We start from the raw sequence: 22,765 nt of genomic DNA, 5'->3' as shown, positions 1-22,765 counted from the left end.
TACACCATTCTCTCTAAAAAAAGTTCCCAAGTGAGGAGGACCAACACAACCCAACAGTTCTCACAGTCGACTTACTACTAAAAGCACCACAAGGCTACGTTACCTTGGTGACAAAGTGTTCTGCGACGTATTGGTTGGGGATGTGAGAGGACTTGACCAACTTGCTGGGGAGCGTGGAGTAGGTCTTGTTAAAGGACTTCCCACTGATCCCTGGAAGGGAAGAGGTGAGAAAAGATACTCCAGTAGGATTTCAGCTGTCCTTTTAACTTACTGTGTTTGTTTTCTAGTGCCCAGAAATATTTAAAGAGCTTCTATTTTATTTCTTGGATTGGCTGACCAATTACCAGTTACTTCAATCAGGTATAACTTTGAATGAAGTAAAAGGTAAACTACTCTTAAAAAACTACTCTTAAAAAGCACATTCAAACTTATTAGAAGTCACCTGGAAGCAACATAGACTTAGAAAGTATCATTCTTTGGAGGAAAAAGAAAAGGCATTCCATAAAGAGTGATACCTGCTACTAAGACAGACTCCTACATAGGATTTGGTTTGCTCCTCCTCCTCTATCAAACCTTCTTGGTCTTACCAATAACTCTACCGAAATGGACTTACATTCAAAACACCAGCAACTTTAGAAGGAAGAGAGCTGTCGATACCTGACCACTGTTGCCTGTATTCCGGAGATGATTATGGAGAAGCTTTGTGGCTCCATCCTGAAATGTTTTTGGTAAAGCACCCAACAGCATTGTAAACTCTGGAGTGTTGAGTTCAAAAAGAGAAATCAGCACTGACTGTGCAGCCTAGAAGAAGAAAACACATATGAAGACATCAATTTCAGTTTCTAAAGTAATTTTATCAGCAAGAGATGCTATAGTGAGTGATAATCACAAAACGTGACTTAAGTCTTGATCCAAGATGTCAAGAGATGTGAACAAAAGCAACTCCTATTTGCTGGTAAGCTGGAGGTTCAGATATTGATAAATCCAGGCACACAACAACAAGCTTGCACAATCATTTTGACAAGCAGTGTTTCAGAAATATGCTCCTCAACACACACACACACACACACACACACCTCCCACCCCTAGATCCCCACTTGCTAAGAAAAGTACTGAAGGAATTCCCAAAAATGGCTTTTAAAGGGTTTGGTAAGTTGAACAAATTTGAAGAGAATTATGGAACACACTAGGCAGGAACAAGCCTGCAATGCCTTTTCCTGAGTTCTGCAAGTGGTAATTACAGATGACGGGTGATCGACACACTGGCTTGAAAAGGAAAAGTTCTCACTTTAGAAATTAGAAGAACGGACAGCAACAAAAACCCACCCACAAACAGATACCCTAATTTGGAATGAGACAATCTTGATTCTGAGTTGTGATCGTAGCAATTGATGTTCTTTATAACTGATCCTACAGCCAAACCAGTTAATTAACCTTCCCCTCTGCCCTGCCTCACTTCCTTTCTCTTGTTAAAAGACAGGCAAACATGATCAGGAATAACTTAGCTGACTACAGTCCAAAGATGAAAACTGCTAAGTATTGGAGCTTTTAGTCTACTGGATGTCACCTCCCACACCCTCAATTTTAAAGTTCATCTGTAATGTCATCCTCATCCTACTGCATGGTTTACTATTTATTTCTTTTTAAATCTGAATCAAAAACACCAGAGTTCCTTACTGCCAAAGCAACACAGTAAGTTACACAATGGTTGGGTTCCCTCTAGTAAAGAGGTGTTGACTGCCTGAATTAGTAATGTTTGTACATTTTGATGAATATTCACTGGGTAGTCTAACAAACCTGGCAACACAGCAGCTAAACTAACACAAGCAATGAAGGGCTAGAGATTAAGTTCTGCAGGATTGTGTAATAGTTTCTTTGTAGCACAAAACTCTGATTCTAAGATTAACCTACTCTGTCTAGTTTATACAGCTTCCCAGCAAGCTTTGCCATGCACTGGAGAGAACCAGTGCCTCATGCTAGACAGAATGATAGGCAGCTTGCTCAAGCAGCAATATACTTCAAGCAAGTAGTTTAGAAAATTCTTCTAGACATTTATTTCCCTTATTTTGCTTCCAGAGCAATGAACTGTAGCGTTTTTTAATTAAAAGTGGAAAGCCAAGGTATGAGCACACATACCAACACACATCCCAGTGTTAATGGCAAGAATACTAGAATGTTAGATTGCCATGAATTATCTTTGCATGCTTGTGACTCGCTGTTCCTTTTAATTTTTATTCCCTACTCCCTCTGATAGCCTTCTCTTCAAGTGAACACCCTGAATGCCCTCTACAATCTGTCGTTAATGTTTTTTCTTTTCCTTGTTATTCTTATGGTCAGTCATTTAACAGAAATCGATACAAAGCAAAACCGAAACAAATCCAGCAACTGAGCAAAGGCTTGGGAATCAGCACTTTCCTTTTTCTGTCCCGTTATCCATGTCTCTGCTCTGTAACACTGTCTATTTAAGGTGCCAATAAAATAATAAAAGAGACAGTCCAGGGTCATGTTAGGAAAGAAACTTGATACCATCAAGTCTGCCCAAAACAAAGCTCAACCTGAATTTTCCAAATTGGTATTGACTCACAGAAGGTTTCCAACTTTGCCATTACTAATTTTCTCTCTCTCTTCCTTGGGAGAAAAAAGAAGGCGGCATTTTAGAGTATTTAGAGGATTTTCTTCTCCTCAGCATAAGCTCTCTCTTGAGATTTATGTCCAGTCATACAGAAAACATCTTTGAAAGTCTGCGATGAGGATTAGAAAGATTTTTTTGTTTCTTTCGTTCTTAGAACTACTCCAAGAAGATTCTAATTCTTTCCAGAAGAATTCTAATTTTAGAATTGGACATTCTGAAACACAGAATTTGACCTTCCAGAAAGAAGTCCCATGTCACTGAACTGCACTGACTGCCCGACTGCAGACATGTAAAGTAAGAAAGGATTTTTCATAATACTGAATAATGGTAATGTTTTGACACTAACCAAAACAAAACAAACCCACCCCAACCCATCAATTACACACAAATACACTTGGCAAAACCTTTTGATTTGAAGAAATCATTCTAAATGCTGTAAGCTTATTAAAATAAATAAATTATAAAGCCTGTAATAGGAGGCTCTGAAGCCTGTCAAGAGAACAAAACACTTTATACCATCAGAATAACTCTTTTGACTCCTTATCGGTGAAATTGTATTTTCTAGAGTTATTGAAGGCTTTTGGCAGTTGGTTGCCTCTAACAGTTGTGTTATGGAAAGAAAAAACAAAATGAGAGAACTTCATATAATTACAATGTTCCAGATGATTAAACTCACCAGCAATTCTTTCCACGATTCAGTTACTTACTGACATAAAAATGCTTATTAGAGATATGAACCATCAGATAAGACTGCTTGCCACGTGTCTTAGTACTAAAACTTCACTGATGCAGAAGATAGTGCTGCTTCATTCTCTGCCTGTTTTATGGCCTTAGATACGTCACCAGAATATGGTACTAGGCAAGAAAAGTCCATAGAATATAATCTATTGCTGCTTTCTCATACTCTGAAGTTATATAAGAAGAGAAAGACAGAAACATTACCTCCAACATAAACTCTCCTATAGGTTTTTTATTACATATTACAGATATCAAGAAGGTGTGGAAGCTATTTTAATTTTTGTTCTATTCACATTACACACTTTGTGAGACAGCTCCCACTATTTTCTCTCTATTCTCTCCTACAAAACATGCCTTTTACACAAAGTAAGCTTTGGTACTGCTTCCAGAAATGATAAAGATGCCGAAACTCAAACTTAATTGAAAACAGCAAAGGAAATCTAAACAAATGAATTGTTTCAACTCTTCAAACTGCAGAAATGAACAGAGAAAAACAAACATAAGTATTAGTTCTCTGGTCAAAGATGCTTGCACTTGTGAGCCATAAAGTAAATATGTTTATTTAGCACTCAAAAAGTGTTAGCATGCTGGCAATGGAAACTAAGAGAATAGAACGGCTGGTGAAAATCAGTCAGAACAACTGAACTCCGCTCCATCAAACTGCAAACAAAATTCAAAGGTTTTTGCTTTCTGTAACTGGGAGGACTATTCAGACACTCTTTCCAAGATTGCATCAGTACATTTCGTTTATTATTCGATACCCCTGGTATATGTATGTAGCTCACAAATACTGATTTTCACTGCACAACAAGCATGTGGAAAAAGGAGTTTTGCACTGGAACTGCAACACTGAAAGAACAAACCTTTGATATAGCCTTACCAAAGCACAAACGATCTGAGAAAATCCAACAGGGATTGAACCCAGTTTGCTACCAAACCTACTGCTCCTGTTAGGAACATGCAGTCAGTATCAGAGGGTGGTCTCTGACGTAATGTTAAATCTGCAAAGGAAATGCCCACTGAAGTGATTTTAATACCAGGTAGGCGCTTGAAACAGTGATTCCTTGTATTCTGAAAGATAACCTAAACTTTTAAACATACACGAAAGTACAACTCTAATGGAGTTTCAAGATGTGTTAATTTCAAATTTTTACTTAAATTCTTAAATGTTCAAGTTTTCTCAAAGTTTTACTTTGACACTTCCAATACTTTATACAGAAAAAACAGGTGTGTTTGCTGAGAAGGATATAAAAGTCTCTTTTCTCTATGAAAAAATAAGTTTGTTTTTTAAAGAAATTTGTTTGTTAGTTTAGGCAAGAAATATTGGCTTCTCTAATTAGCCAAGACACTTGGAATGCACTGCAATTCTAAGCACACATTAACAAACGTACCTTCCTAACATCTGAGCTTTTAGGTTCTGTGGTCCAGGTGATGATTCGAGACACTGCTAACCTAGTTTCACTTGAGTTTACAAAATCTCCCGGATCCATCTGTTGTGCAAGAGTCTCTATGTATTTAAGGATTGCAACTTTGACCTGCAAAGAGAAAGAGAGTCAGGTGGACAATGAAAATGGTGGGCTGCAAGAACAAGTGTGCTCACAGACTAGAGTGTCCATTCCCTAAAACAAAGATTTTTTTTTTTCCCCCAAGTAAAGTAAACATCTTTTCAGCATTGATATAAACCTCTATACATAAATCAATTTACAAATGGATATAACATTTCACGAAAGGAATTATTCCACAGAAATTCAAATATTAATAAAAACCTTAGATTTCATTGGTAGCAATTAAAAGATACACAGATCTCTGCATATGCAGAAGCTTATATTTAACAAGAAGAAAATCAAAGTACTCAGAATATTTAAGAATAATCAAGAGTCTAAAGAACCATTCAGAATTGTTAAGAACATTTTACAAGTACTAAAATGAAAATTGAACATCATCTGATGCACCAATAATCAGTTCCTATTAGTTCCTACTATGCAGTTAACACTTGGCATTCTTTTCTCAAACACCAGAGCTGAGCAGTCGCCATCCTTGGGGATGAGCCACATGAATCTTCCCATTAAATACTAAAAAAGTATGGAATAGAATTTCTATAGAAGACTTACGAGGGGTCACATGCACTTTTCCTTTGATGATATTTGGAAGATGGAGACATGAATTTACCAGGAGGAGAGAAAATCTGCCTCACTCCCTCTTTTACCTGAGCATCGTTCTCCTCCTCCACTCACTCTGTTTTGCTGCGGCCTCTCTCTAGCTTCTCCAAAACTGCACCACTGCACAGCTTCGGGCAAAGGGCTGTTATACCTGTATCTTCCTTAAATACTCATCTCCTCAGCTTCTGCTGCCCCAGAGGTTTGTCACACAATCCATCAACAAAAGTGGTGAATGTTTCTTTAAGCCACCTATTTGAATGAGCTACTTTTCTTTCCACTAATAATTACAGTGAACCAGAAATACCTACCAGAATGGAGACACCTACGTCCATCATAACCAGAAAGAGAGTTCTGGGAGTGTTTTCATTGTTCATGGCTTGTAGTACAACTGTTCTGAGCAAAGCTATTTAGTAATTTCCTTTGGTCATGAGAACTTGCAAGCTATTGAAAACTCAAGATACACTGACATACGCATTAATAAGGACAGCTGATACGTGTAGATCAATAATGAATGCTTCACTTTCACAGCAGCTGTTGAAGCTTGACTCCTCCAAAGTTACACAACAACCAGCAGCTGGATGCTTTCATCTTATGCGGATCAACATCAGCAAATGCAGGAAAACCCACACTATTTGTTAGATCTCACCAAAGCAAAAAACCCCAAAACACCAGACATCTCCACAGCAAAAACCCTTAGGACACATGGTTTTCCAGATATGAAGTAATAGTTACAATTTCTAGATTACCAAGTGAAATGACAGCACTATGTTTCACTGTTCGTGATTTACATTTCTATATCACACCTTAATAAAAAATTGCTGTTAAGAACTGTACACTTAGAACACACAGAGGCATTTCTCCCAGAGAACAAACTCAGGAGCACCCTATCTGAGAGTAGTACTATTTAAACTACTCCCACAGAGTAAATCGCACACTCTTCTGGAGACATGGAGGCTCTTGAGAGACAGAAGAGCACTGAATGGAAGATGAACGGAGAGCTCACACTCATAAAGCTCTTCACAGTGAGACAGATTCAAAATAGCTGTCAAACTCTGGGTAAGAGTGGTTTTCACTAAATGCTTTTGAAAGAAAAGCTTTCTAAGCTCAAATATAATGAGACAGGATCATTACAGATAAAAACCCCACCCTGAAGTAAACTCCAGAATAGCAGCAAATCTACTTATAATGTATTTTTGTCACTATTTCCAGTAAGTATGTACAAAGTTGAGATTTAGAAATAAAAGATCTAACTAAGGACTACAGGACTAGATCTTAGAGGACTAAGATCTAAGTCCTCTTCAAAAATCCATTTCATCTCTCTGGGAGAGCAGATTTTCGACTGCAGTGAAAGCAGTTCCAGGGATTCTTACACTGAATATGTGATCAACTGCGGCAAAACCCTTTGTCAACAAATCAGCATTCTCAAAGGACAGAAGGGTTCAGAAACCGCTAACGAACTTTGGTCACAGTGCTTGAATCAATCCCTCACCGAGTGTGAACCATTTGATATTCAACCTGAGAAACATGAAAGTGATGGTTTGAAGGGTATTTCAGGACAACCCCGGTCCTTTGGGAAGCAAATGTTCTGCACCTGCAAAAATAAACTTAATAGATTATATCCCATCCAGAAAATTTGACTCCTGTGCCCATCCTTACATTTGACCAAACAGATACAAGCATGTGGCACCTCTAACGGTGTTTCAGCAGTTCTCCACACTTACATGTAACAGTATAGCGAAAAGAAGATGGATAGAGCACAATACACTATGCTGCATCCACCATGGATTAGTTTAGTAGAGTTGTATCTTTCCTATGTTTAGTCCTAGCTATCCAAATCCACCTCTGCAGCCACTCTAGAAACTTGACTTCTATTGCCCAGGACTTAGCTGTGTTTGTAAGAATGACCATGACAGTTTAAAGAATCATGATTATTTACTACTACCATGTAAAAAACAGAGGAAAAAGTAATTCGTAGAAGGGAATCCTTCTATGGAGCCAATTTCTTATCTATCATCCTTTCTTGTATCTGACCACCTTTAAGGATGCCAAAAATCCTTTCTCTGGTTTTTCCTGTCACAGTATCTAGCCCAAAGGCACACTCTGCAACAAAATAATCCGTTATCAGAGTAAGAACAAAAGCTGAAGACTTGAAGAAATGGAGCAGCCCTAGGATTATCAATTAATCTGTCAGCAATCTGGGTGCACTGAGGATGGCATTTAGACAAAATAGTCAGGAATGTTGATATTAAATAGATACTTCTGCAACTGATATTCAATAACTTGACTGTCTGGATCCTGAAGTTGTAGTTACCTCATAAAGATGGGAGCGTGGGGTAGATACCACTTTCTTCTGAATAAAGATTACCTTCACTTACACAGTTACATACTTTACTGTCCCCAAAATTAACTTTAAATACTGTTGACTTTATTTGGAGCTAACAAGTGTTCATCCATGGATGCAGTTTTTACTGACATCTCGAGTTCAGAACTCTCTCTCAAATACTGGAAATTACTTACAGAATGTCTTCCCATTAAGTGTTTCAGATTTCTTAATCCCTTCTAGGTCACACAGTAAATATGCTTGAACTTAGCCCCAACTCAGCCTAGCAGGAGTCCGTATCTCATTCCAAATCTATACTCTCAGACTTTGAAACCCGATTGATATGCGTTTACCAGCTGTACTACTGCATGGAAAAAAGAACATCTCAACCATCAAATTCAACCTCCTGGGGAGGAAAACCAAGTGAAACAAAACCAAACCAAATTTTTTCCAAGGATTTATTTAAACAACAAACTGATTTTTACTACCTCATTTGCTGTCTTCAATAAATGACAGCAGTCCCTTTTTAACACACGAAGCAACAGTGGTCAACGTATCAACTGTCCTCAAAAGCTTAAAAATGTAAGTTTTACTGTATTGTAGACAAAAAAAGGCATATTCATGTGACTTTAAGTTCAACATAACTTAGGAAAAGTCATATTCTTGTGCAAACCATGTAAAAATATTTCGTGCAGGATAGAGCAGAAAATGCCAGTTATCATATGCTTGTTATTTCCCCATTTACAACGCTTGTAAATCTTCTTAGGATTTGATGCGTTAATCCTAAAATCAACTCTCTTTGGCACTGTAAATGTACTACAGAATATATTTTTCATTTTCAGTTATGCTGGCAGGTCTCCAGACTAGAGATTCTTATGTAAAAATGTGTGTAATTATAAAACTACACACTGCTTTCAGGAAAGGAAGTGTACCACAAAGGGAGCTGATTTTTAACACAGGAACTCCAGCTCATATTAATATTAAAATAATTTAAATTAATTCAAGACCTATCAGGCTGAACACATGGGGAAAAAAAAAAAGAACTAGGAAAATAGGATTGGGAAATCACAAACATAAAATTAGAAGAGACTTGATAGAGTGAGTTTGCATAACCAGCTCGATGTTAGGCGGCCACGCTTTTGTTGCTCATTTTTACTGTTCTGTGGGTTTATTAGCTCTCTCTTGCAGCCAACGTTTTCATACCAGTGTCATGTTTAAGACTGAACAACTGCATGCTTCAAGTTTCTCGAAAAGGTTAGTAGCAGCGTATGAATGCATTCGAATAAAAATTATTGGAAACACTGTAAGAGCTTGACATAGGGTTAAGAATAAAGACAATAATTCAGACAAAAACCTTTGAGCTCCAAAAAGAGCGAAGCTGGTCCTGCAGTGCTGGCTTGACTGTCTGAAAGTTTACAAAAACAAAATCCACTAATTGAAAACCTTTCTTTTTTAACAAAACAAAAATCACAATCCAAATTAAAATATTAAGACAAGCAAATGTCTATCAGTGAAGATTTTTGCTTGCAATGCAAGCCTGAAAATGCTTACCTTCAGGCTAGGTGTTTGGGTCTGGTCAACAGTAAATCTCATCAAAATACTGAACTGGAGGTCATTTGGAAAAGATTCCCTGTAAAGAAAACAAATCAAATCATGTAAAGTTACATGACATTTTCCTTTAATATCTGTTGAGAGGCATTAAATAACCCCTCACTTTTCAGTAAAAAAAAAAAAAAAAAAAAAAAGGCTTTAGTACTTCTAAAAGAAAAAAACATTCTGCCAGTTTTGTTGGTATTTATTTTATTGTATCTGACTTCCAGAAACATTCACCTGGCATGTGAAGGACAAAATGTAAGAAATTCCTGCTTTGAACCAATTACAGTTAAATATATAATGCAAACATTAAGGGATGACATAATAATAATATGGCAGTATTCTGATTCCATGCAATCCTCAAATTAACATGCAGTAGCACTGCAAAGCGTTCACTTCTCTGAACCATCCTGTTCCACCCTGGCTGCCCCCATGCTCCCACATGGCACACGCTGCATATGACCCCCATGGGCTCTGCTGTAGCAGATCCCATTCCCTCTCTCCCACCACACACTCCATACCCTTCCCCAGACTTCACAGCAGATCTGCCACGTGAACAGGTTCAGCAGAGGCCCAAACAGCTTAGACTGTTCCCTACTTCAGAGAACAAAAGATGAGAAGTAGGTCCCAGAGCCCCTCCAACTCTAAAACCTAGCTTTCATTTGGAAATAAAACTGGCTAGGCAGCATAGATGGTCCCCAAAATCACTTATGATCATTTTGTAATCAGGCTGTTTACAACGTTTAGGGGGAAGGGAGGGAATCATAGAATGGTTTGGGTTGGAAGGGACCTTAAGATCATCTAGTTCCAAACCCCCTGCCACAGGCAAGGACACCTTCCACTAGAGCAGGTTGCTCCAAGCCCCTGTGTCCAACCTGGCCTTGAACACTGCCAGGGATGGGGCAGCCACAGCTTCTCTGGGCACCCTGTGCCAGTGTCCCACCACTCACAGTAAAGAACTTCTTCCTAACATTCAACCTAAATCTCTCCTGTTTAAGTTTGAAGCCATTACCCCTTGTCCTATCACTACAGTCCGTGAAGACAGAAAGGAAGTCCATTATTGCTCTAATTCCTTCAAAGCCTGCTGACACTGAGAGCTGAATATTGCAACAATACTTTTTTATCAGAAAGATCAAACACAAGCATTACATCACTGAGGACAAGGCAACCCACAAACATATATGGCTCAGATGCGCAATCTGGAATCAGGTGAGCAGTATCATATTAATTGTCCAGCATGAAGGATTCAAGCCCTTTCAACTGAAGAGTCATTTAGGAAATCAAAATGCTTAACCAGTGACATTTACTGGAGTTTCAAGATCTTGTATTAGCTCTGCATTTTTCCGAGAATCTCACAGCGCGCACACACACACAAAACCCCCCCAAAAAACCAAACACCCCAGAACTTGAAAGTAGTGTGAGGGTCTGGATATTTTTTTATTTTTTTTTAATTCTTCATTTAAGAACACATTACCTTGTGACATCAAGCGCCTTCTGAACTTTTGCTTGCACAGAGCCAAGCAAATCAGCACCCATCTTTTTCAACAGCTGTGTCAGCAGCACGAACAACCAGTCCTGCAGATCTTCTTTATGGACCTGGATGAAGTCCACCAGCGTTTCCAAAAACATACTGAACACCTAAAAGGCAGAAGAAGATGGAAAGAGGGTAGGATGGGGCAAAAGAGGAAACGACACTGACGTATGCTGAACTTACAAACAAAGAAGAAAGCAGTAAGGGAATCAGAGGCAGAGAAAGGCAGTGTTTTGCAGCCAAGCAGGAAAAAGGAAAAAATAAAAAGAAAAAGAAATCTGTCTTGCTTTCCCATTGGATTTTGAGACGAGAGTACATTGGAAATACTAGCCCACTTCTGTGGAAGTTTGACCACTAGGTATTCCATGCAGTTTCGTCAGGAAAAGAAATGCTTACTGTGATGGCTGGCGCAACCTCAATGTTTGTTCAGTAAAACTTCATTTTTTACCCTTTCAAGCTTTATCATTAAGTTGATCTGACATTCCTCGAAGACCACAAAACCACTTTCTCTCTACAACCAAAAAAGGTGCTATAATTCTTTAGCAAAATATTCATTGTAAATATCTGGCTTACTAAATACTGCAAAATCATGAAAGCTAGCCAATTCCTTCATGCAAAATATTTGCGGAACCGGACAAGATTCTCCTGCTATTGCAGGTATCCAAGCACAAAACTGCTCACCAGAGTGCACGATGCATTTCAGACTGGCAGGTGTTTAAAACACGGAAGTGTTTTCGTCTTTTCAAAAAGGTATTATCCACTGTGGTCTTTTCAACAAATAATGTTGTATATAATAAATACAAATAATGTTGGAAAGTCTATATTCAGTAGGAAAACCCCTGTTGTACTTCTAATAACCTCAGCACTCAGACCAGGAAGAAGGGCTTTTTGGAGGGATAGGCTAGAGCAGGGCAGGACAAATAGATAACTGTTGAAACAGCCTTTCTAGTGTCTCATTCTATGATTTTTTCAAGGCCTATGGTGATGTACATACTCTATGTTCGTGTGGCCTGTGGGTTTCCTGTTTCTCTGACAAGAAAAATGGATGTTTGGGCTGAAAATGCTGCCTTCACGACTGATATTCACTCCAGCTCCAGCACGTGGCTGTTTACAGAAGCAGAAGTATTGCTAAGAGGGTTGGAGAGATTTTGTCCTGCTGAGTGTTTATGGCATGGGTACAAGGTTGGAAAAGGCTGCTGCAGAAGAAGGGCTGAACCCTACACCTTCTGCCACTGACCTGCCTTGTCCTAAGGCCGAACTCTGCTGCTGTCTGTGACTGGATGATCCTGAACTGCGATGAGATCTCATACAGCTGTAGAAACCAGCCCATGGGGCTGGGCTTCCTACAGCACTGACCAGGTATGGAGGAGCTGGCGCATGCTGCTGCATGCCTTCATCACTGGGGAATTACATCTCTTCTTATGTTGGTAACCAAGCCAGGGTGAGCAAATTCACACCATGAAGTGAAAAAATCCACACAGGTATCTTTAACAGAAGTGCCTCGAAATTTGTATTAGAAATAAAAAATATAATTCAGATTCTTTTTGCCAAGAAAGGCTGGACCAGATGATCCCAGAGATGCCTTCCAGCCTCGTATCCTAGGATTTTATGTTTCTTTCGGGATCTAATAAAGACCAGGGAGAATCTTTTAATAAACATCTTAAATACTGAACAGCTGTGTTAGAAATAAACCAATACAAAACCTACTCAACATAAAGCCCAGCAGGAGGAGCTACTTTAAGTAACTTCCCTTTTGGGACAAGCTACATTGAAAATTGTTAAAAACAACAACAACAACAACAAAATACAGCTAAGTCTTCTGCTATCTGTCTAGGTTTGTATTTCTATTTGTATCGTGAGGTTCAAAAATTACCCTCCCAGTAATGGGAAGAAGTTTTTATGCTCAGGACTGGAAATGTCTTCTGTATTCATCTGAAAACTGAAACAATATCCCACTTTGTAGATGCACAAGTAGTGGGCACAATTATAAGACCCAGGCAAAACCAAACTAAAAAGTACTTTGTATATTGTGACATGACAGTCTTTGGATTTCACAGCCCTAATAGAAGGAGAAAAGATACTGGACTTTGGCAGACAACGACAAAAATTCTGGTGCTGTAAATTACACCTGGGGGTCTTACAACTGTATTTAAACCCTTCAAAGTAAAGTGTACAGCTCAACAGAAGTTAAAACTGTAATGGTTTCTCCGAGTTTGTAAACACTGAAACACACGTCTGTCCATTAACATGTGCAAGCTGGACAAACTGGTTACAACCTCTTGATGAAGTAATGGGGACTTCTTATGACACTTTAAACATGTAAGTGGTTTAAACTGAAATCATTATGAAGTGAATTATGAATCACTGCAGCAAAAGCACTCTAAAGATCCCATGCCAATGTTTTAACTGTTAAAAAGACACGTAACCAAAGACTCAATTTTGTTTTCAAGCTTTGTTTGATTTTAGGTTCACCACAGTGAATGTCTGGAGAAAACTCAATTAAGCTGAGTCACTTTGTTGCATTTTAAGAAATATACGAATCGTACCAGTTTGGTTTAGGACAAAGTATGAAGAATTCAAGGCGGCTGTAAGAGCATCTCAGGTAAAGGATGAATTTGGAATGGGAAATGGAACTCAACCACTCAACCACCACCGTTCAACAATGTACGTGTATGTCTGCAGCTTCCATTTTTATGATGTAAATTAAAATTCTGAAATCAAACATCTAAAGTTGAAGTTTTTAATAATTTGATAGTGGAAAAAAAAAATAAACAGATATGAAAATAATTATACGTGATCTACCCTTAAAGTGAATTATTTCAGATGTGCCAACCACCACAATACAAAGCAGGAATGCATAACCAAACAATGTCAGTTCATTAGTAGAGAAAGCACATCTCAAAACTTAACCACAAATTTAACATAATTGTATAGAGCATTTTATGATTGCAAAAGGCTTGACACTGCATGAACTCTTTGGGGAAGAAAAATAGAGAAAAAGGGTTAATTGCACATTCATGCAAGTAAGGTTAGGTTTCCAACAAATATTGAACCAACTTACTCTCTAAAGAGAGTTCCAACACAGGGGACAGCATGCAAAACGAAATGAAACAAAACAAAACAAAAAACAACAAAAAAGGGAAGAAGATAAAAACACACAAATTAGTGGCCATCAATACCAAGTTCCTGTATGGAATATAAACCAAAATAAAACAAAAAATGTATTTCAAAAGTTTTGTGATAAATTTAGTAATTTTACTGGGATACCAATATGCACTTGGCATGTTCCTCATATCATTCTCCCATTTTCTCCTCTACATGATATTACTGTCTTTCTCTAAGCAATTCCCTACATCCAGCTATCATGTAAAAGTAACACTCTAAAAAAACAAAACCAAAACCAAACAATAACAGTGATGACAGGAGAATTCCTACAGACACTTGAAAAGAGTCTAAGATGAGATTTGCATAGCCATGTGTGTGTGGTACAAAAAATCACAGCTCATGAACTCTTAATACTCAAAGGCTCCTCCTGATGATATACTGATAACTATTCATCATTTTGCAACACCAAAAGGCAGGCAAGGCATCAGTGACCAGAACAGTTGTACCACATATGCTGTAACACAGGCCACGTTTGCAAAATCATAGCAACATTCTTCTATGTCAGGATGCCCAGTAAACAAAACAATCAAGCAGAGTAATTCAATGTAATATTCCTAAAGGCTTAATGAATAAAATGCTCTTCTGACACACACACCTAAATTTTGGAATATTTTCATTACCCTTCTATGGCTCTCCCACTACAAACAGATCTCCAGGGTAGTTTTGATACATGCAGAGCTGCAATACTCATTAACACAAGGACAAACAAAATTAAACCAAGCTGCTAGTCACAATTCTGTCATGACTTCATTTAAAACCCAGTAATATTTCAACATTTTATTTTCTGTCCTCTCCTCCGATTTAACCATTCTTTTTATGGAATGCTTTCTGCAGTGTAACTGCTTGGCTTCAGTCTTTTCTTCTGCATTTCTGCAGTGTATGAGCAACTTTAATATCATGCTGCTGTGCACAATACAAGTGTCTTCCAAAATACATGGTGTTGCAGATAGCAGCTCAGTCACCTCTTTACCAGGAAAAACGAGGACAGATGAACATTAAGCGGACCGGTCCAGACCTCTCATCAGTCTGAATTTAATTTCACATTGCAGCAATAAGGAAGACTTAAAATATGTAAAATGTATTGCACAATCAAACTCCTTTTTCAGAACTCTGCTGGGAAAAGCCAATACTTCTGAAGTAACTACTCTGCTCTGATTTTTTCTGGGTTATCATTTTATCAATTCTTACATATGGACACCAAGTGGGACATGTTATACTCAACATGAAAGGTATGGTTTTTTTCCAAACAAGCCTATAATTCAAACAAACTATGAAGTTACATGGTCTTTACATGACATTATTGTAACTTTATTTAGCTCCTTACCTGCTGCAGTCCTTTTGCGATGAGAAATGACTGCATGTATGAAGCTGTACTAGTAACCCACCTCCCACAAAAACTGTGAAAATATTATCAAGTTAACTAACGCTGTTAAAGAGATTTTAATGGTCTCAGAGAACAGGAGGATTATTCTCCTTGGTCTTTTCCTAGGTAAAAGTGAATAAAACATCGCAATTTCTTTTATATCAAAGTATAGTCTTTACCTTACTTATTGAATACTACCAATGATGTAAAAATCACACAGCAGTCTCAACTGCCAGCCCTATCTATGACATTTGAGGAAGACATCACAAGCTATGATAATACAAAATACCCTGGAAAATAAATAAGTACACATTTAGTATAATTCGTTAGACTCATCATGATTTAGTCATCAGACCACTTTACGATTCACATTACTGCACCAGAGCCTTTTGTTTCTAATTGAGAGAAAAGCATTATTCATGTTGAAGTGTCCTCTGTAAACAACATGACTCCTTAAAAATACTTACAAATTTTAACACAAACTATTGCCCTACTTCAATGTATTTTAGATGAAACTAACCTTTACCTTATTTCAATTACCCTGCAAACAAGGTGGAAAATGATCTTGGTCAAAATTGCAAATTAAATGGATTGAAATCTGATGCTAACTGCTTACAGAAAACAGCCTGTCCAGTTCTGACATGTGCAAATACCACTGACATATTTTACCATGCTGGCTTTCTATTACAGTGTTCAAACCTTTACTGAAAGTAAGAGGAACCTAAACGTACCTTACTGTGAGGATCAGCAAACATCCTTGTGAAGATTTCACACAACCTTTTCAACTCAACACGACTGTCAAAGTGACAACAATACATTAGTCAGTTCCCCTGCTAGTACTACCGAGCACTAACGCACAGCAATCAGTGCAATCAACTGTAAATATTGAATCAAGTAATCTAGTAAACAAAGTAAAGCATTTTAAGACATGATAAAAATGTAATAATTTTTGTCTAAAATGAGACTTTCAACCTAGAAATGTCTCTTTAAACTAGTTTGTGTATGATAACATTTCTGACTATTTTAACAGAGCAGATCATGAAAAAGGTATACTTCGTAGCTAGTGGTAAAGATTTTCTTGTGAATAAATAACCTACTAATAAGAAGAGTATTAATAATAACAAGAACAACAAAAATAATAAGGGCCTTCCATCAATACTAGATGCAAGCACTTCAGGCATGTTTTGTATTGCAAGGATTGTATTGATTTTAAATTCCATTTCTTAAACTGAGCTTTTTAAACAGATCCTATATACTGGTGGCCAGAAGTGACAACAGCTTCCTCATTCCTTCCCCCATCTTACTCTGAGATGCGCACCTTTCTTTCCCTCTCCCCAGCGTTCTGAATTCTTTGGAACATTAGCCTCCTTTCCTACTTCCCTTGCCACCCTTGTTTTTCTATTGAAATTTCTTCTTACCTTAAAGTTCTCTGGTTCTTTAACAAGTTTTGCAGGCCTAGAAGGCCTTCTTTTCTCTCTGACCAGTTGGAGCTGGCACAGCGATTTAGGACTTCAGCCACGTCTTCTGTCTGTCTCATGTATGTTGGTATGCTTCCATTCCTAGAGCTATAGGACCTTTCTGAACAGGCACTTGATGCATCACTGTTGGCATCATCATCTGAGTACATCCCATAGGTCTCATATCTTCTTCGCACAGGCTTCTTCTACAGTACAGAAACATCCCACATTAGCACTGATTTTCAAAGAGAGCGTATACAGACCCGTAAAGAGTGGAGACACCAACAGTTCAAATTATCAGTGTGACCCCTACTCCCTGCAGTGACAAATGGCTCCAATTGTTCAGCAGGTCTAACCAAGTTAATAAAAACATTTTAAAGAAGTATGGCTTGTGAGGTATTCCAAATATAAAAGCAATGCAAATGCCAAGAAGACATACGTTTGATGGAACGTTCAACTTAAGGTTTACTTGTAAAACTCCATAAAATTGCATGATAGGGTGACATAAAGACTGTATTGAAAGTTAGTTATTTTCCTTAATTGCTTTATATATGTTACAGGATGTAAGATTCAGGTCTAAACCCATCTACTCTTGTCATTTTAACTTACTTCGTATCAAGCATGTTAATAGGAAAATATTAAACTATTGAAGAAAGAAAACGGTTTCTATACCTTAGTCCGTATGTCTCCTAAGAGCTGTTAGCAGTAAATTATTGAAAAGAAACAGAAATTGAGAACAGGAAGGTAAGGCATAGCAGCATTGGCTATTAAACTACCTGCTACTGAACAACACATAGATCTTATTGTAAATTTGTTCTTAGCTCTCTGCATCTGATTAGAATATCATGAATTGCCAAGGAGTTTTCTAAGCTTCCATTTCCAGGGAAGTATTACATATCATCTGCTGGTTGGTCACAAAGACTTCTCTGTCAACGCCTTTGTGGCTCATGCAGTAGTATTTAAGCATGAAGACTTCACACATGCAGTCAATTGCTATTTAAGTATGAGACAGTAATTTAAACTTTATTTTTCCATCAACTTCTCCACCTCTGTCTTTAACTTCATTTAAATATCTAAATTTGGTCATTGCAACAATTGCTACAAAAACTCCCAAACCATAATGCAAAACCCGAGATCCCCTAAAAACAACACCAAGCCAACAAAACAAAACACAACATGCCAAAGGCCAGAGGGAAAAAAAAACCCAACCCAACCAAAAAAAACCCAACCAAAGAAATGCTATTTATCCTGAAAGGAAGACCACATACCTCTGCAAAACAACCCTGCCATTCAAATTCTGGCGTTGGAGCTAGTAGTTAAAAATCTGATTTCATTATACACACACAGAAGCAGCAATGTGATTGGTTTCCCTTTAATTGGTTTCCCTTTAAATACCATTCCCATTTGTACAGGGTTCTCATTTTTAACCGTGGAATAACTCGAAGGGTATCGCAATACAGACCAGTCAATACAACATCTAACAAGCAAGCTTACTGCCAAGAGAACAAGTATACAGACATGCATAAGAGAATAAAGGAAGGGAAAAATCCCAAAGACATGAGCATTTTTGAAAGGGTCACCATAAGTAAAAAAATTTAAAAATAAATAAAATCTGAAATGTCAAGGAGTGTGCTGAAATAAAAGGTATAAAACCATGTGAAGATCACCACACTGCTGCATTTCTTGTATCTTATATTCAAAATCAGATCTTAGTCAGAAGACTGATGCCAATTTGGCCTGAGCAGTGTTATACCTGGCCAAGTATTTTTTATACCATAAAAATGACTATACAATCCAGAATATTTTTTTTATTTTTATATTACATCTGTCAGGACTGTACGTTCTACCTTCTAAAAACACTGTTCTGAAGGGGGCGCTTCAGTGTATGGTAACACAAGAAGGGTGTTCATAACCAGATTTCCACCCAAACGGAGCCCTTTGTACAGGACGAGCTGTACATGAGAGCATGGCAGGGAAGCAGACAGGCAAATGCTGCAGTAATAAATTGCTGCTGGTCTTGATCCTTCTTGATCCTCTAAAGATTCTTCAGCTAGAATCCTTTAGAGTCTAGCTAAAATATACAAACTAATTTTCCTCCAACATTTCTAGAAGCATCATGCTATTTTGGGTCCAGGTAAGACAAACCAGTTTCTATGAACTTAGTCGCTTCAACAAAACAGGACACATTCCAGCCACAAGAGCAGTTACTGGAAGTATGAGTTTCTTCTAAATTTATATTCTTACTACATATTTTGCCCAGCTAAATCTGAATAAGCTATGAAGCTGTTAAAAGTACTGAAGATACTCTTCACGTAGCACCAATGTGGATAAATTTACAGCACAGGCTGGTTTTCAAATTATAGACAGAAACTTTTCATGTTCCATGGACGAATGTTTTCCTACTGCTCCCTATTCCCAAATCCGGACTGACTGACAGTTAACTAATGAGCATTCCCCATCAATGCTGAAAGCTTGTTACAAGTTTACAGTATCAGAAAAGGGAAAACCCACTCAATCTCACCATGACTTCTTAGGCAAGATTTCACAGATATCCTGGATCTCTATGCAAGTGAAGACACACCGATATTAAACTGATGTGCCAAGAAGACAGTATAAACCAAGGAATCGACAAATCACCAGACTAAGAACATGTCAGAGTTCTTCAGACATTTTCCTTTGAAATCTTGTTTCTCCCTGTCCAGTCAATACTGGGTATAATTATTTTTTTTTTAGAATCTAATTTGTAGTTGGTTTAAGAAAAAGATTATTTGGAACATTAGTAAAAAGAGTAATAACGATTTCCTTACAGCATTCTGACTGATCAACAGGTAACAGACACTTACATTTTTATCAGTTAGTGTATACTATTTGAGTATCATTAAATATCTGTATCTCATTCATAGTGTTCATATCTCATTCATATTTGACATTAATTGAAGACTTCAACTTGATGATGTACATACAGAATAGGAAAGGACATGACGTGTTCAGCTTGGCTCACTGGGGCAGGAAGGTCAAGGAGCCAAACACTCCCTTTTGAAGAACAACAAAGGTTAAGAAAGGGAATGGCAGAACCAGTTTTAAACTTGGTGTGACAGTTTGAAAAGAAAAGAAAACAAAGACTAAAGTTATGAAATGCTGCTTGCCAAGCCATCATTTATCTCTGCAGCATCAATCTCACATGTTGACAGACTGAGCAACTTTAAACAGAACCCAGGCTTACGAGAAGCAGAGTGCTTCAGCTGTCATCACTGCCAGCTCTGTCAAGCCTTCGACCTACCCAGAAGTTCGGCTGTTGTGGGCAACTGCTGGTTAATGCTACCTGCTCAAGTGGCTCCTTGGGCCAGTCCAACAGAACAGCCCAGAACTATTTCCTGTCTGCCATGGAAAAAATGTACCTTTCTCAGAAGTTAAGAATTCTGCAGGGAACAAAAATTCCAACACTTTCCAGCTCTAGCAATCCTGCTTCTCTTTTTTTTTCCCCACCTAGAAGCCAGTAAAATAATGACTGACAAGTTCTTTTGCATACTTTAATACATAGACACCAAACATTTGAAGAGTCTGTATCCTACACAGAGTAAAGGTGAGATTCTTACCAAAGCATCTGCTACTGCCTCTTCCACATCAGAACCCGTGTTCAGAACTCGCATAGCACTAACTGATGACGACAATCGACTCGACTGACTAATTCCAAAGCTGGAGCCTGCTGTAACAACAACAAAAATGAACAGAAAGAACTCAGTCAGGAGACCAACATGGGACATTAATATCACACACTCTTTAAAAAAAACCCAAGCAGAAGAAAAGCATTTCCTTAACATTTCTAACAAATTATGTAGTGGCTGAAATACTGGTTATTTTCATTCTGAACTCTTTAGTGGTGCAGCGAAAAGTAAGAAATGAAGTAAAAAACAAAGTCATATGCACACATTCTATTCTAGTACCACAGGGGGAGAAATCCCACAAAACAATGGTTTTAACTGAAGGTTTTTTTGCTTTTTTTTTCTTTTTTTTTTTTTTTTTTTTAGGTCTTCTTCATTTTGGGTTTTTGTTTTCATTTAGGAGAAGCAAATAGAATGGGAAGGCTATTTAGAGTGCTGATTAGAAAACTACATGCACAAAGAATGCTCTACAAATACTGAAAAATGGAAAACTAAAAAAAGTTCTTCTGCAAGTAAAAATAAAATGGTTGTTGTTAAGGAAGAAAATTATTAACATGGGGGGGTGGAGACAAAATCTAACAACATAAACACAACTATCTGGATTACTAAAACCATGAAACTCAAATTAATATAAATAATGTTTTAAAAAACTGAACTATGAGAATAACCAAGTGGGTGGGGAAAAAAAATCCCGGATGACTGCACAGATGACAGCAAAGTGTACTCATCCTTCACCTGTAGCCCCATAAACATCAGGAGTGTAGAGGGCACCGGTGGATCTGGAGTGATGCCTGGAAGCTGCAATAATAGGATCATATAAACCCTATCTATTACCATGGAATCAGAGTGCTGCAATAGTTGCTTAGATGAACAAGAGAATATTTATAAAAAGATTCAGCTTTAGCAAAAGAAACTGAGCATTACACAGAAAGAAGCTCCAGAGAAGTTCGATTATACAGAACATGATTACACACAATTATATGGGTTCATGTACAGTGGACATTTCATGCATGATTTTTTTTTTTTTTTTTTAATTTAGAATATTAAACAGCAGATTAAAAGCAAATATGCCTAAAGAAAAGATGCATGGACACACATGCACGCACACACAGAGAGAATACTCAGCAATATCTAAATAGCTCCACTGATACTGGTCTTCTCTTGCAGCTACCTCAATTCTACGCGCTTACATACCAAACATCACCTGCAAGCAGGGCCTTTTGCATGAACCTACTGTGCTGGCAGCTGGCAGCTTGTGTAAAATTGAGTTCCTGCCTATGCGCAGGTAAGTCAACCTCAGTTAAAACTCACCACTATGTTGAATCAAAGTTAAAATCAGTTTTAATTAAAGGTTTAAAATAACTTACTGCTATTCATATTTCACATTGGTATTATTTTCTTTGAATAAATAAAATGTGAAATCGAAACATTCATGTTATTTAATGTAGTTCATTAAGAGTCTTTAAAGTTATGGAAAGCAGGAACCAAAGATCCTTACGGACTTTGAATAAAACTGAGCAGCCCCCTCCTCCTGGCACTTGCACAAAACTGGTCTTTTAGACCAGTTCTAAAGTTCTAAAGAACTCGACTCACCATTGCTGATATTTTTTTTCTTAAACCAAGTAATTTTAAATACAACGTACATCCAACGATTTATCTTCTTTCTTCAGTTCACTTAAGTTAGAGCTTAACAGCCACGTAAATGAAACTGCGTTTTGACAATTTTAACTTGAATTCAAATGTCCACCCACAGTGACGTAAACCCCAGATATACCGTGATGATTTAATAAATAACTATAAATGCAAGTATTTTGCACCTTTTGGATACATGAAATAGTATAAATAGAAACCATGAATCATTCTTTACTCTGATGAACACTGACAATGTAACAGTCCAATCTGAATCAAATTACCCTGACACGGACCAAATCTCATTTGGGAAGCACACCTCTCAACCAAAATGATCCAAAGTCCTGTAGAGATACCAGGAAAAACACTGTGGCTTTTCCACATGAAATTCTCTACTCCTTACATAAGGCATAGCGATGTATTTCATTTCAAACTAAACCCGTGTGAAGTTGTTTATCTAAGAAATTCCATTTTGCAACTAATGCTTTGTGGAGTCCTTGGTTCTTTAGGAGTGTA

At 37.7% G+C, this 22,765-nt stretch overlaps 1 protein-coding gene across 50 annotated transcripts in view; it reads right to left on the bottom strand.

Annotated features, from left to right (window-relative positions):
- CLASP2 (cytoplasmic linker associated protein 2) overlaps window positions 1–22,765 on the bottom strand; it is a 132,026-nt gene that overhangs the window by 12,557 nt on the left and 96,704 nt on the right. For 10 of the 50 annotated variants that reach the window (XM_030494724.1, XM_030494747.1, XM_030494765.1 and 7 more), the window contains 12 exons: window positions 21,356–21,418; window positions 20,555–20,664; window positions 17,631–17,654; window positions 16,920–17,164; window positions 16,233–16,296; window positions 14,035–14,037; window positions 10,917–11,080; window positions 9,401–9,479; window positions 9,204–9,254; window positions 4,762–4,905; window positions 658–801; window positions 104–210 (listed from right to left, as the gene is read on the bottom strand). In XM_030494724.1, coding sequence (XP_030350584.1) covers window positions 104–210; window positions 658–801; window positions 4,762–4,905; window positions 9,204–9,254; window positions 9,401–9,479; window positions 10,917–11,080; window positions 14,035–14,037; window positions 16,233–16,296; window positions 16,920–17,164; window positions 17,631–17,654; window positions 20,555–20,664; window positions 21,356–21,418 — 1,198 coding nt within the window. The remainder of the gene's footprint in view (window positions 1–103; window positions 211–657; window positions 802–4,761; window positions 4,906–9,203; window positions 9,255–9,400; window positions 9,480–10,916; window positions 11,081–14,034; window positions 14,038–16,232; window positions 16,297–16,919; window positions 17,165–17,630; window positions 17,655–20,554; window positions 20,665–21,355; window positions 21,419–22,765) is intronic. The other 40 variants (XM_030494856.1, XM_032920146.1, XM_030494983.1 and 37 more) reach the window with 20 other exon arrangements.

This window comes from Strigops habroptila, chromosome 1 (assembly GCF_004027225.2).
Source record: "Strigops habroptila isolate Jane chromosome 1, bStrHab1.2.pri, whole genome shotgun sequence".
Lineage (NCBI taxonomy): Eukaryota > Metazoa > Chordata > Aves > Psittaciformes > Psittacidae > Strigops > Strigops habroptila.
The sequence above is the reverse complement of the archived record's forward strand: the minus strand, read 5'-3'. Positions and strand labels throughout refer to the sequence as shown.